The sequence below is a fragment of the Tamandua tetradactyla genome, chromosome 17 (assembly GCF_023851605.1).
Source record: "Tamandua tetradactyla isolate mTamTet1 chromosome 17, mTamTet1.pri, whole genome shotgun sequence".
Lineage (NCBI taxonomy): Eukaryota > Metazoa > Chordata > Mammalia > Pilosa > Myrmecophagidae > Tamandua > Tamandua tetradactyla.
The window spans coordinates 42983421-42997330 of NC_135343.1; the positions used below are offsets into that span (position 1 = coordinate 42983421).

Sequence of the window (13910 nt, forward strand, 5' to 3'; positions counted from 1 at the left end):
TTACTGGCAGCAGTCAGTAGTCAATATCTATAGAAAGCTTAATAACCCTATTTACCATTAATTCCACTAGACTACAGGTGAGTTCCTTATGGGCAGGAAGGAATAAACAGCAATTCAGGGTTCAGTAAAAAGCACATTTGATTGACTGATAATGTCACACATAAAACTTCAACAATATGTGCACCATTCAACTTTTTAAGGGCTATGTGATGTCGCAAACGAAAACATCTATAATCACTGGGCCACTGATAGACTGCTATAAGATTCCTTCATTTTACTCTACTGATCAATGCTTGTGAACCCCTTCTAACCTCCCACTTGAACTCAAACAATCTAACTACTAACATGATGTGCTAAGATGAGGGCAACTGAATGCCTCTAGACACTAGCACCATTCTCTCCCCATTCTGATCTTCTCATCCATAAGATAAAGTTGCTGATCTGAAAATGGACAAAACTCCAAGAAAGGAAAAGCTTACTTCTTAATCTCATCTTCTACTGCGTTGACTCCTTCAGTTTGTGGATTCTGGAATTTGTTAGTGGCGCTTCCAAAGTCACACAGGACGTAGTGGCCTCGGTCATGCAAGAGGATATTTTCAACCTGAAAAACATCCCCATTGCAAGGTATCATTCAGTAATGTATGTGAAAATCTGGTTTCATAGTCACATAAATAAAGTACGTTATTTCTGGCAATCCCATTAATGTGCACAGGAAATCTATTCCCTTCCATGTATTTCAATAGGGGTCATCCAAAGTGGAACAGAGATGCATATAACAGTAATCAGAGCAGAAGGGGCAAAAGACACTAACAACACAATGGAGAAGCAAAAGTCCCATATTTCTAGATTTCTAACTCACGTTTCTCACCTCTACAGAGACAGTACCATACTTTCAAGCCTACGTGCCTTTGCTTGGTTCATTCTTTCAGTCAAGAATGTTCTCCATGATTCCACCTACTTACCCAACTATCAAAATCCCATTCATCTGACCATTGTCAAAAAAGAAAACAGAAAATGACAAGTGCTGGAGAGGATGTGAAGAAAGAGGCACACCTATCTACTCTTGATGGGAATGTAAAATGGAACAACTACTCTGGAAGGCAGTTTGGTGGTTCCTCAGGAAGCTAAGTACAGAATTGCTTTATGATCCAGCAATTCCATTACTAGGTATATATTCAGAGGAACTGAAGGCAAGAACACAAATGGACATTTGCACACCTATGTTTATAGCAGCATTATTTATGGACTACCAAGAGATGGAAACAGCGCAAACGTCCATCAAAGGATGAGTGACTAAACAGGCTGTGGTATACACATGTGATGGAATATTATGCAGTTATAAGACAGAATAAAGTCACGACGCATATAACAACGTGGATGAACCTGAAGGACATTATGCTGAGTGAAATTAGCCAGAAACAAAAGGACAAATGCTGTACAGTCTCACTAATATGAACATTAATGAGTGAACTTTGAGAGTTGAAGTTAAGAACAGAGGTTATCAGGAGACAGAAATAGGGTAGAGATCAGGCATTTGGTGCTGAGGGAATACAGATTGTGCAAAAGGACTGATGGTAAAAATTCAGAAATAGATAGCACAAAGCTATCTGATTGTAGCACAATAATATAAGTACACTGAATGAAGCTGAGTATGTGTATGATTGAGAAAGAAGGGCTGCGGGTACATAACGAAACCAGAAGGAAAGAGAGAGGATAAAGACTGAGACAATATAATTTAGGGATGCCTAAAGTGGACAACAATGTGATTAAACGTACAAAAAAAAAGTTTTTGAATGAGGAAGAACAAATGAATGTCAATATTGCAAGGTGTACAATCAGTGCAGGCTAGGCCCTACAGCCAACAGTAATAATGTAACGCAATTGCATATTTACAATACAGCATATTGTAACATGCTTCCACTAATGTAACAAAGGCATTGCACCAAAACTAAATGTCAGCAGATGGGGTGGGGGGTGGGGGGCATGAGGGAGGGACATGGATTCTTTGTAGAAGAAAAAGAAATGTCTTCATATAGATAATGGTGGCGAAGGCATGCCTATTTACTTAGGTTGGATGTATGATGTGTGAATAAAACTGTTAAAAATGAACAGAGAGTCCCGGTGCCTGCCCATGCAAAAAAAAGAACAGAGAGAAACAAGCGCTGGAGAAAGAGAAGTATCTATTCGCTGTAGGCAGGGAAACTGCAGCCCCCTGGAAGGCAGTGTGGAGGTTCCACGGGAAGCTACCACATACAGAGGACTACTAGGCAGTCATAAAGAACGAAGTCATAAGGCAACTCGGTGAATGAGCCTTAAGGACTACATGTTGAATGAAGTGTCAGAAACGAAAAGAAATATTACCATGCTCCACTCATATGTACTAACTATAATATAAAAACTTGGTGAACTGAAGTTGAGAGCACAGGTTATCAGGCTGGTACCTACTGCAAAGGGTCCTAGATTGTATGCTCTTACAGCAGTCACATATATAAAGGGGGTGTAACTGTTGTTTCTAAATTCTGAGATACTGAGCTGTTTGTATACAACCTGGTCGTTGCCAGAAACTTCAGCTATTTAGGTAATACCTGGGACTCAGATTTAGAGCTCTGAAGCTATGAAAGTCAGCACCACCTCATCCAGGAACTGTGTTCAGAAAGTTGAAAAAGGGATCAGACTTTGACTAGAGACATGAATGAAGCTGATCTGAATGGGACTGCGTTAGACCAGAATATAGAGTAAAGGATGACAGCATCCATAGTTTTAAACTTCAACTTCTGTGTGAGATAAAAGGGAGAGATGCTTAGTTGGTGCAAAATTTACATTTCGGGTAGCACATTACCTAATTTAATCTATGATCAGTTTAGTTGAACACCATTAGTATATGGAATCTGAACACCATTAGTACATGGAATCTTGAATAGGGCCTGAGATCATGCTGGTTTGTCCAGGTTAGTATGATGCCCTGATATATCCCAGAGTAATCTGAGCAGTGAATAAAGACATATTTGCAAAGTCCCTTTGGGGAACTGGGGAGAAAGGAGGAAATATTCAACTTCCCATTTGGAAAATTTCTGATATTCTCTTAAGCACAGGGACAGCCAAATCAATAGGGCCGAGCCCTCGATCTTGGGATTTGCCCTACGAAACTTATCCCCACAAAGGCTAGGCTAAGCCAGTTAAAATTAGGCCTAAGAGTCACCCCCAAGAATCCCTTCTGTGCTAAGATGTGACCTCTCTCTCTAAGCCAACTCGGCAGCTGAACTTACTGCCCTCCCTCCTACAGGGGACACAACTCCTAGGGGTGTAAATTTCCCTGGCAAGGTGGGACAGAATTCCCGGGATGAGGGGGAACCCAGCATCACGGAATTGAGAAAACCTGTAGATCAAAAGGGGGAAGAGAGAAATGAGACAAAATAAAGTTTCAGTGGCTGAGAGATTTCAAACGGAGTCGAGAGGTTATCCTGGAGGTTATTCTCATGCATTACATAGATACCCCTTTTTAGTTTATGGTGTATTGGAGTGGCTGGGGGGAAGTACCTGAAACTGTTGAGATGTGTTTCAGTAGCCTTGATTCTTGAAGATGACTGTATAACGATATAACTTTTACAGTGTGACTGTGTGATTGTGAAAACCTAGTGTCTGATGCTTTATTTTTTTCACTTTTTAATGAAATTTTACTGTGATATATTCACATACCACATAATCATCAAAATAGCACAATGATTCACAGTATCATCATAGCTGTACATTCATCACCACGATTAAATTTTGAACATTTATATTACTATAACAAATACATATGAGAATTAAAAAAAAATGAAAAAGGAAACACCCAAACTATCCCATATCCCTTATTCCCCCTAGTATATATTTACTTGTGTACTCATATTTTTATTCATCTATCCATAAAGTGATAAAGGTATATCACACATAAGATTTTCACAATCACACAGTTAAACTGTAAAAGCTATATATTTATACAATCATCTTCAAAACTCAAGGCTACAGATATACGGTCAACAGCTTCACATATTTCCTTCTAGCTATTCTAATACACTGAAAACTGAAAAGGGATGTCTACATAATGCATAAGAATGAACTCCAGAATGACCCCTTGACTCCATTTGAAATCTCTCAGCCACTGAAACTTAATTCTGTTTCATTTCTCTTCCCATCTTGTTCAAGAAGGCTTTCTCAGTCACATGATGCTGGCTCCAGGCTTATGCCCAGGAGATACATCCCACATTACTAGGGAGATTTACACACCTAGGGGTCGTGTCTCACATACAGCAGAGGGCAGTGAGTTTACCTGCTGAGGCGGCTTCATAAGAGAGGCCACATCTAATCAGCAAAAGAGGTTCTGTGGGAGTGATTCTTAGGCATAATTATCAGTAGGCTTAAGTTCTCCTTTGCAGGAATAAGTTTCATAAGGGCAAGAACCAGAAAGAAGGATGGGCCTATTAAATTGGTAGTCTTCCAATGCTTATGAGAATATCAGGAATTCCCCAGGTAAGAAAGTTTACTATTTCCTCATTTTTCCCAGTCTCTCAAGGGGGCTTTGTAACTACTTTCTTATTCTTTGCCAACATTACTCTGGGATGTATTGGAGCATCACAATAATCTATACAAACCAACAAGTTCTCATCCCCTATTCAAGTTTCCATGTAATTGTGGTGTTTGAATAAATTGACCATACAAGATAGTGTGTCACAGAAAATATAAAGTTTGCATCAAAAAAAAATCTCTTCCTCTGGTCTCACACAGAAATTGAAGTTTTAAAACACAGTCAAAATCACCCTTTACCCTTTAGTCTGATTTACCTTAGTCCTAACCAGATCAGCTTCATTCATATTTTTAATTGAAATCTGATCTGCTTTTCAGCTTTTCTTAACAGTTGCTTTTTGGGGTAATGCTGACTTTCTTAGTCACAGAACTGTAGTTCTGTGTCTCAGTTGTCACAAAGATACCCAAAGTTCTAGGGTCTAAGCAGATTATATACAAAGAGCTCAGCATCTCAGAATTTAAAAATAATCATTACAATTCAGGAATGGATGTGCTTGTTGTATGAGCTTACAATGTAAGAACATTTATAATAAGCCTTGCTTTGAAAACCTATGCTATCAGATTCAATTCTCAGAGTTTGCACATTATAATTAGACCATATTAGTGAGTTTGCATAATTTTTGTCTTTTTGTTTCTGGCTAATTTCACAGAACATACTGTCCTTAAGGTCCATTCACCTAGTTGCATGCCTAAAAACTCATTCTTTCTTGCAGCTGGTCAATATTCCATCGTTTGTATGCACCACAGATTGTCCTTCCGTTCATCAGTCAATGCACACGTAGGTCACCTCCATGGCAAACTGTGAAAACTGCCACCATAAACAACAGTGTGCAAATCTCCATTCATGTCCCTGCTTTCAGTTCTTCCAACATATACTTGATAATGGGCTGTAGGAGTATACAGCAATCCTCATTTACTCTACCCTCCTGTGGAACCACCACACTGCCCTCAAGATGGGCTGCACCATTCTACTTCCCTACTAATAGTGAAAAGGGGAACAGTACATCCCTCTCTCCACATTTCTACCAGCACTAGTATCATTCTGTTTATTTTTAAACAGTTTTATTCATAACCACATAATCTACCCTAAGGAAACAATCAATGGATCCCAGTATAATCACATAGTTGTGCATGCACTACCACAATGTCTCCTGTGCAGGGTACAGTCTTCCTGATGCCCCTTTTATCTAGGGTATGGACGGATGAGTAAAAAATATGGATAAAAAATAAATAATGGAGGATAAAGGGTAAAATAAACTGAGTAGATTGAAATACTAGTGGTCAAAGAGAGAGAGAGGTAAGGGGTATGGGATGTATAAGCTTTTTTCTTTTTATTCCTTTTTCAGGAGTGATGCAAATGTTCTAAAAATGGTCATGGTGATGAATACACAATTATGTGATGATATTGTGAGCCACTGATTGTACACTATGTATGGACCGTACGTGTGTGAAGTTCTGTCAATAAAAATATTTTTTAAATTATATAATTAAATATTTTACTTTTATTCTTTTATGGTTTCTGTTTTTGGTGTCATCTTAGGAAGTCCTTCCCTTTCCCAAATTATATACAATTTGCTACAAATATCTGCATTATTTTAGTGGTTTCATATTTTATCAAGCATTGTATTTATGGAATAAATTTAATTTTCCATAACATATAAAAAAACCCATTCATCTTTTAAATTCAGTTTAAATGTCACCCCCTCTTTGAAGCCTCTCCCAGGCCCCTGCTCAAACAAATGCCATTTCTTTCCTCTGCTCCATCGGTACTTCATTCTTCCATGACGTAAATAACGTCACCTGAACCATGTCAGTACATACAACAATTTCTTTACTATACTAGATTAGGGTTTTCAGAATCAGTATTTGTTATAGTTCAGTTACTTCTCAAAGTGATTAAAGACATGGAGTAAATACGCAGTTTCCCTGTTAAAGTATAAACTAATTTTGAGGGCAGGGAATTAGGAAATAGCACTCTTGTTAAGTATTGACTAGCAGGGAGCTTATGAAGACCAGAACCTAGAGAAATTCCTGGCATCAGGAACCCTGGCAATTAAATATCTTAAGAATTCCAAAACAGTAGACACTTCTATACTCAAAATACACTGATTAATTTTGGGGATGGGTGAATTGAATTGAGCAGTATGCTAGAGGACAGACCTGGCTCTACTTGGGCACTAAAATGGCAGACAAAACACTTTGTTAGGCCAAGAAGTCTGCAGTCCCCATTCATTGTCTTTTGTCTTTGCCCTTCTAAAGACTGATCATCTAAGGAAAACACAGGGAAGAGTAGACTACAATCTCCTTAAGGACAGGCATACCTGAATCGTATTTATCGTCTTCTCTACTAGATTCTAACATGGTATTGGTACAGAAAATGTGTGTTGAATGGAATAAATTAAAAAAAACAAACAGAAAAATATGTGTAACACTGTATGTGTTTGTATGCATGTGTGCTAGTCTATCAGAAGCAAAAAATGAGGCACCAAATACCCAGGCCCTATGACCACTACCACTTACTACTGTTCTTTTAAAATTATCTGGTCAATTATGATAGTATCTTTTTCTTATCCTTGTTCCTATATTTTCTTTAAATTTTTCTAAAAGTTACATGTTTATTTTATAGTCTGTATTTGCTAATTCCAGTATCTAAAGTCTTTGCATATATGATTCTGTGTTTGTTTCTTATTCCTACTAATCTCGCTCATGGTGTCGTTGTAAGAGTTTTTGTTGTTTTTCTTATTGTTGTTAACTCTTGTTCCTTGGACATTGATTTGTGGGAAATCTTTGAGACCTGGATTTAAAGTATATTCTTTCTCCAGAGAGGACAGAAACACTTGTGCATCTGGTGGCACTACTAACCTGGAATCACTTTCATCTAAAATTTTGACTTTGGGCTTTTTCGCCATACTTTGAGCACTGAGACTAAAGGCCTGCATGGAAATGCCCTTGTAATTAAGAATTCTTAAGTACACTTGTTCCCCGGAGACAAGGCTAAGGCAGTCAAATATTTCCACTGTCTACAGATTTTTTAAGCTCATCAGTCTAATCCATTTATGACAGTGAAACGATCAACTTATTCTGAGGATATATTCACTTCAGGAATCTAAAAAAATTTGAGCAAAGCAACATTAATGCTTCTGATCTAATTTAGAGGTTATGAAAATATACTATCACCAGCAGTAAATAAAACTCCACTAAAACTTCATAACAACAATAGACTTATTATCCCCATTTTTCAGATGGGGAAAGGAAGAGTCATGGTGATTAAATCACTTGCTAAATGCCACACAGCTAAGAAGTGGTAGGGTAAGAGAGTGAGCTCTGGCAATCTAACGCTAGAAATCACCATCAATTGCCACACTAGACAAGGCGCATCTCTTCACTCAGTAGGACAGGCAATTAACTTCCTTCTGCCGGAACAGGAAGCAGGTTAGAAGCAGAGCAATGAACACGTACCCCTCCCTACCCTCCAACTTTGCTAGCGATGATTAGGAACTTTCCACTTACCCAGTGTACCAACTGCAAGCTTAAGGACAGGATACTTTAGTACTTGATGTTCAAAAAATGTTCCTTTATTAGGAATCTAATCAACAGTGGCAAAATACTAGCCAGAGATTTATTTAATGTCTCCTGAAGATTCCTTACATTATCTAATGTGTTCATTTATTCAATTGCTCAGTCTCTACTAGTCAAAGGTAGCTATTCTTCAAGGCCCTGTCAAGTTGTATCTCCTCAATGAAACTGTCCAGGCCAAATCCCTGATACGCTCTCAAACATAAGGGACTCCCAAGTTAACAGGCCGTCTTTGATTTTTTTTTCATTTATATTTTATATTACTGCAGTTTATTAAATAAATAAAACTAGGCTGACATCACAAATTTCAACACTGTTTAAATAAAAAGCTCAACATATAAAGGCTTCTAAAAAATATATACTTTTTATATAATACATACTATTTCTGGCATGTGAATAAATATGCAGAACAGGAGCCATTTTTATATATCATAGATCAGCTATGTTTACCATCAGCGATCAGTTTTATAGCAAACTATAAAAATAATTTTCTTCAATTTGGTTATAAAAACTAAAAATGCTTTTGCCATAATTAAGCAATGTCCAAAAAGAGGGGAAAAACTTGTGATCATACCCCAATTTCTTCCTGAATTTGTTTCTTGGCTAAAATCCTCAACAGTTCCACCAACTTTTGGGGGGAAGTAGAAAAACAAAAGCAGGTTAAGATCCTATTCTGTAAGATACTTAATAAATCTACAATGAAGAAATACTATAGTTTTGTCTTAAAAACAAACTTCAGTTTTATGGTGAGGTTTGAATTCCTCTTCATCCCAGTATAAAAATGCACGTAATTTAAATAAATTGAAATGATATAGCATGACATTTACTCTTTATATGGCCTTTAAAATGAACTTGTGTCTACTGATTTATAAATTATATGCACGCTTAAAAAATTTCCTATGTTAAAAAAAAATGGTTCATAAAAAGCAACTGCTTAAACTCAAAAACAAACTCAAAAGCAAAAGCTTCTTTACTGAAAGTCTTTGCTGCATCACTGGAATGTTTTAGCAAGAAAAAAAATCTCCACTCTCTCGACGTGTGGTTCTGTGCCAGGAAAGAAGCCTGACTGCGTGGGCTCTCAGGGTCGTAGCGGACTCCACTGCCATCTAGCAAAGCCAAGGGGAATCTGGACTTTCCACCCTGACACGCTACATGCCACCCCGCCACCCATCCTTCTTCCTCCCTTCTTTCAATGTCTTTGTCTCAGCTTTACTTTTGGAAATAAATTTCTGCTTCACAGAATCTTTTTCAAATGAAATATTAATAAAGAAGGTGAAAATCAAAATAAATTTAAAGGCAGACACTGCTGCCTGCCACTGCAGTTCCTCCCCACACCAGGCCACAGCCAACCCCACTGTGGACAGCAAGCCCACATCTTCGAGCTTTTTGCTGACAAAGTTCCAAAGAGAGCAGAAAATTCGCTCTGGGAGGAAATGATTTGGTTATAAGGGTGCCTGCTTCCGCAGAATTATTCCTGAGTCTATGTGCCACGGTGGTGACTTCACATGCCATAACAGCACTGATGCAAGTCCTTGATCTTGAGGCGTGCTCTTATGAAACTTATTTCTGAAGCAGAGAAGCTAAGCCTCCTATAATTATGCTTAAGAGTTACTTCCAAAAAATCTCTTGTTGCTCAGATATAGCCTTTCTCTCTCTCTCTCTAAGCCCATACGTGCAAGGAAAATCACTACCCTCCCCGTTATGGGGGACATAACATCCAGGGGTGAAATCTTCCCTGGCAAGCGGGACATGACTACCATGGATCAGCCTAGCCCTGGCACTGTGGGATCGACAATGCCTTCTTGACCTAAAAAGGGGGAAAAGAAATGTAACAAAATAAGGTATAAGTGGCTAAGTGAGTTTAAATAGAGCCAAGAGATTATTCTGGAGGCTACTTTAATGTAAGCTTCAGCTAGACACTGCCAGTTGCCACAGTTTGCCAATCCCCAACCAACATCATTCCTGTTTACCCTAAAGGACACCTAGGGCTTTATCTGAGATTCTACAAAAGTTGCAGGTACTAAGTTTACTTTGCAGAAATCTATAACTTCCAGAGGGTTCCTAGTCCAGATGAGTTCTGAAACCCAGAGTGGACATCCTCTCCAAGAACATCAACTAGTTTCATCCCTTTATCCCATATTGTTATACCCCTTTTTTAATGTGGAAAAGTTAGAATGGGCATAGCTCAAATATCCCTAAAGATTGGGAGAAGACAGGATTTAGCAAATGAGTATGACTGCTGAATCGTTATATATATGTTGATTTTAGTCTCCAGTATTTTGGAGCAGCTAGAAGAAAAACCTGAAATTGCAAAACTGTAACCCACACCAAACTTTGAAACTGTTCTATAACTATATGTTAAAATGTACTTGGAAATTTATTGTTTTGTATTAATGTTATAACTCACAATAAAAAATGTTAAAAAAAAAAAGCATATACATGGACTTTGCAATAAAGCATGTCTTGGAATTAATAGTTTTTCATAGAATTTAGACTCTGGTTTTGCAAACTGTTGCAATATTGCAAAGTACATATTCACAGCCTTAGAACAGAAATTAAATTTTAAGATCATCTCATTTGATGGAAAAGAATACTACTTTCATTGAAACTTCAGATGAACCAATTATTAATGTGGAAGATAATTTTCTTTATAATTTGAAATACGGTGATAGAATGCATTAACAGCCTTTTTTTTTTTTTTTTGGTGTATGGTCCAGGAATCGAACCCAGGTCTCCTGCATGGAAGGTGAGCATTCTACCACTGAACCACACATGCACCCCATAAACAGTCATTTTTAATTATATAAAATCATGAAGTCATTTTTAGGTTCTTATACTACCTTTACAAGTTATAAGAAATATTAGAGGAAACTTAAATATGTCATTGCAGAAATCTACTTTAAAATTAAATTCAGATGGCATGAAACTGGTTTGCATGAAGAGTTAAATCTTTTTAGAAAAATTGTTGACAAAAGCCGAGGCACAAGCTACTTTCATAGGAGCTGTTTCATCAGTTCTAGATGTTCTATAATTTATATTTTGAAATAATTTATCAGAAATTTATTTCAGTTTTGTCACAGCCTAAAATATACTGTATCAGCTCCAGTAATATCTGCATCAGCAGAAAACCTTTTCAAAATGAAAAATTATCAATTTTCAAAATTATCAAATTATCAATCTTGTACTTGCCAAGAGCAACTCATGTTGCTTTCAATGATTCTGACTGAAAGTATAATTTTAAAATATGATTTGCAGAAAGAGAGTCAGAAAAATTTTACTATCAATGATGACATCTTATTAATAAAATATTACTGTAGCAAGAAAACAAAGGTTCCATGTCCACCCTAAGCAGAAGTGACCCTTCACTCCTCCAAAATTCACAGAACTTACTGTCAACAAACCACGGCCTTCAGGCTGAATCTAGCTATGTCCACTGCTTACTTACTCCTTCATCTGTGACTGCTTTTGAGCTACAACAGCAAAAGCAAGCTGCAAAGTCTAAAATATTTACTAACTGGCCCTTTGCAGAAAAAGCTTGCTGACCTCTGGTCTATAATAATTATTGATAATCATTTAGAATTCTAGAATCTAACTCTTTACAAATTTATGCTCTCCCTTTCGGGAGGACAAATCTTTGAGAGCAGAACATTATATTATGCTTCGGTGTCGCCCACAATACCCAAGTACAGTATAATGTTGCTGATAAGATCACTTATTTAGCATCATTCAGCAATAATCCATACTCTTTTCATTTCCTGACCTCATGCATCTAGTCAGTTTTTTTACTTCTAATGCTGAAATGTACATTTAGAAAACTGAAAAACCAATTGATAACAAAACACAAACAAGGTAGTTCTGGGGATCAAAATCACTGTTGGGGGAGAGAAGTGGATAAAGTAGACAAAGGATGGAAACAAAGAAGAGGCACATCGCTGGCCAGATAAAAACAGTAATCTTTGCTCTGGCTACTTTGCAAATTTGTTGGGAGGATCAAATGAGATTACAAAAGTGAAATCACTTTGTGGCAGTCACCTTAGGAGTTGCTGCTTTGGCTACCCCCTCACAATCTGTCCATGCAACTTGTAACACCTGTAAAAGCCTCTAAGGCCAAACTGGAGGTAGCTATTGCTACCCTCCATCACCACCACAATCATCAGCAAAAACACTTAAAGCATAGCCTGGTGTGTGGACTCCACACTGGACTGGAGAGGCAGAAGACCTTAAAGACTGGAGATGCTGACGGTAGATGAAATTCATACAATATAAAATTAACCATTTTTTAAATGTACAATTTAGTGTTATTTGGTACATTCACATTGTTATATAACCACCACCACAATCTAGTCCCAAAACATTTTAACCATTCCAAAAGAAAACCCCATACCCAATAAGCTTCACTCCCTCTCACTCTCTCCCCCCAGCAGCTGGAAACCTCCTTCTTGTCTCTATTTTGAATAGTTCATATCAATGGAATCATACAATATGGGACCTTTTGTGTCTGGCTTCTTTCACTTAGAATAATGTTTGAAGTTTACCCATGCTGTACTGGTATCTGAACTTCATTTCTTTTTATGATTGAATAATATTGCATTGTACAGATAAATCACATTTTGTTTATCTACTTATCTGTTGATGGACATTTGGGTTTTTCCATCTTTTGGCTATTGTGAATAATGCTGCTTTAAACATAATATGTACAAGTATTTGAGCTCCCACTTTCAATTCTTTTGGGTATACACCTAGGAATGGAGTTACTGAGTCATATGGTAATTCTGCTTAGCTTCTTGAGGAAGTACCAAAATGTTTTGCACAGTAGCAGCAGCATTTTACATTCTCACTAATGTTGTATGAGGGTTCTAATTTCTCCCTCAAGCTCGCCTTGTTATTTTCCATTTTTTTGCTTATGGCCATCTTAATGGGTATAAGTGGTATCTTATTGTGGTTTTGATTTGCATTTTCTTAAGATTAATGACCGTGGTGCTTTGGAGCAATGTATCACACAAAAAAATTAAACTTAATCCATTCCTGTGGGTACGAATCCTTGTCTATAGGAACTTTTGATGAGGTTACTTCAGATCAAGTGTGGATCTTAATCCTTTTACTGAAGGCCTTACAGAGATGGGAAAAAAGCCAGAGGGAGTAGCTAGAAGAGAAGAGGAGGCCAGGCCAGGCCACCATGTGCACTGCCATGTGACAGAAAAGCCAAGACCAAGGCTCACTGACAACCAGTACCAGAATGACAGTGTTTGGGAAGAAGGTACTGCCTTGATGATGACTCGATTTAAACTTCTCCTACCATCAAAACTAGGAGCCCACAAATTCCATAGTTTAAACTAACCCAGTGCATGGTATGTGCTTTAGCAACAAGGAAACTAAAACAATGATGTTTAGTATCTTTTCACATGCTTGTCAGCAATTTGGTTTTCTTCTTTCAAAAACGTCTATTTTGCCCATTTTTAAATCGAGTTGTCTTTTGGTTGTTGATATATATATCAACAACTAGACACTTAGATATATGATATGCAAATACTTCTCTTATTTTGTAAGTCATCTTTTCACTCTCTTGGTAATGTACTTTGGTGCATAAAATATTTTAATTTTGATATGTCCAATTTCTTTTTTTGGGTAAAAGCTTTATGGTGTCATACGTAAGAAATCATTGTCAAATCCAAAGTCAGTAAGATTTACTCCTATGTTTTCTTCCATACTTCTAAGTTTGAGTTCATATTTAGGTCATTGATACATTTTGAGTTCATTTTTTATATGGCCTG

At 37.3% G+C, this 13910-nt stretch overlaps 1 protein-coding gene across 9 annotated transcripts in view; it reads right to left on the bottom strand.

The window, feature by feature from the left end:
• Nucleotides 1-13910, bottom strand: part of AAK1 (AP2 associated kinase 1) — a 205646-nt gene that overhangs the window by 75253 nt on the left and 116483 nt on the right. For all 9 annotated transcript variants that reach the window (XM_077134454.1, XM_077134450.1, XM_077134449.1 and 6 more), the window contains exon 6: nucleotides 480-601. In XM_077134454.1, the coding sequence (XP_076990569.1) occupies nucleotides 480-601 (122 nt within the window). The remainder of the gene's footprint in view (nucleotides 1-479; nucleotides 602-13910) is intronic.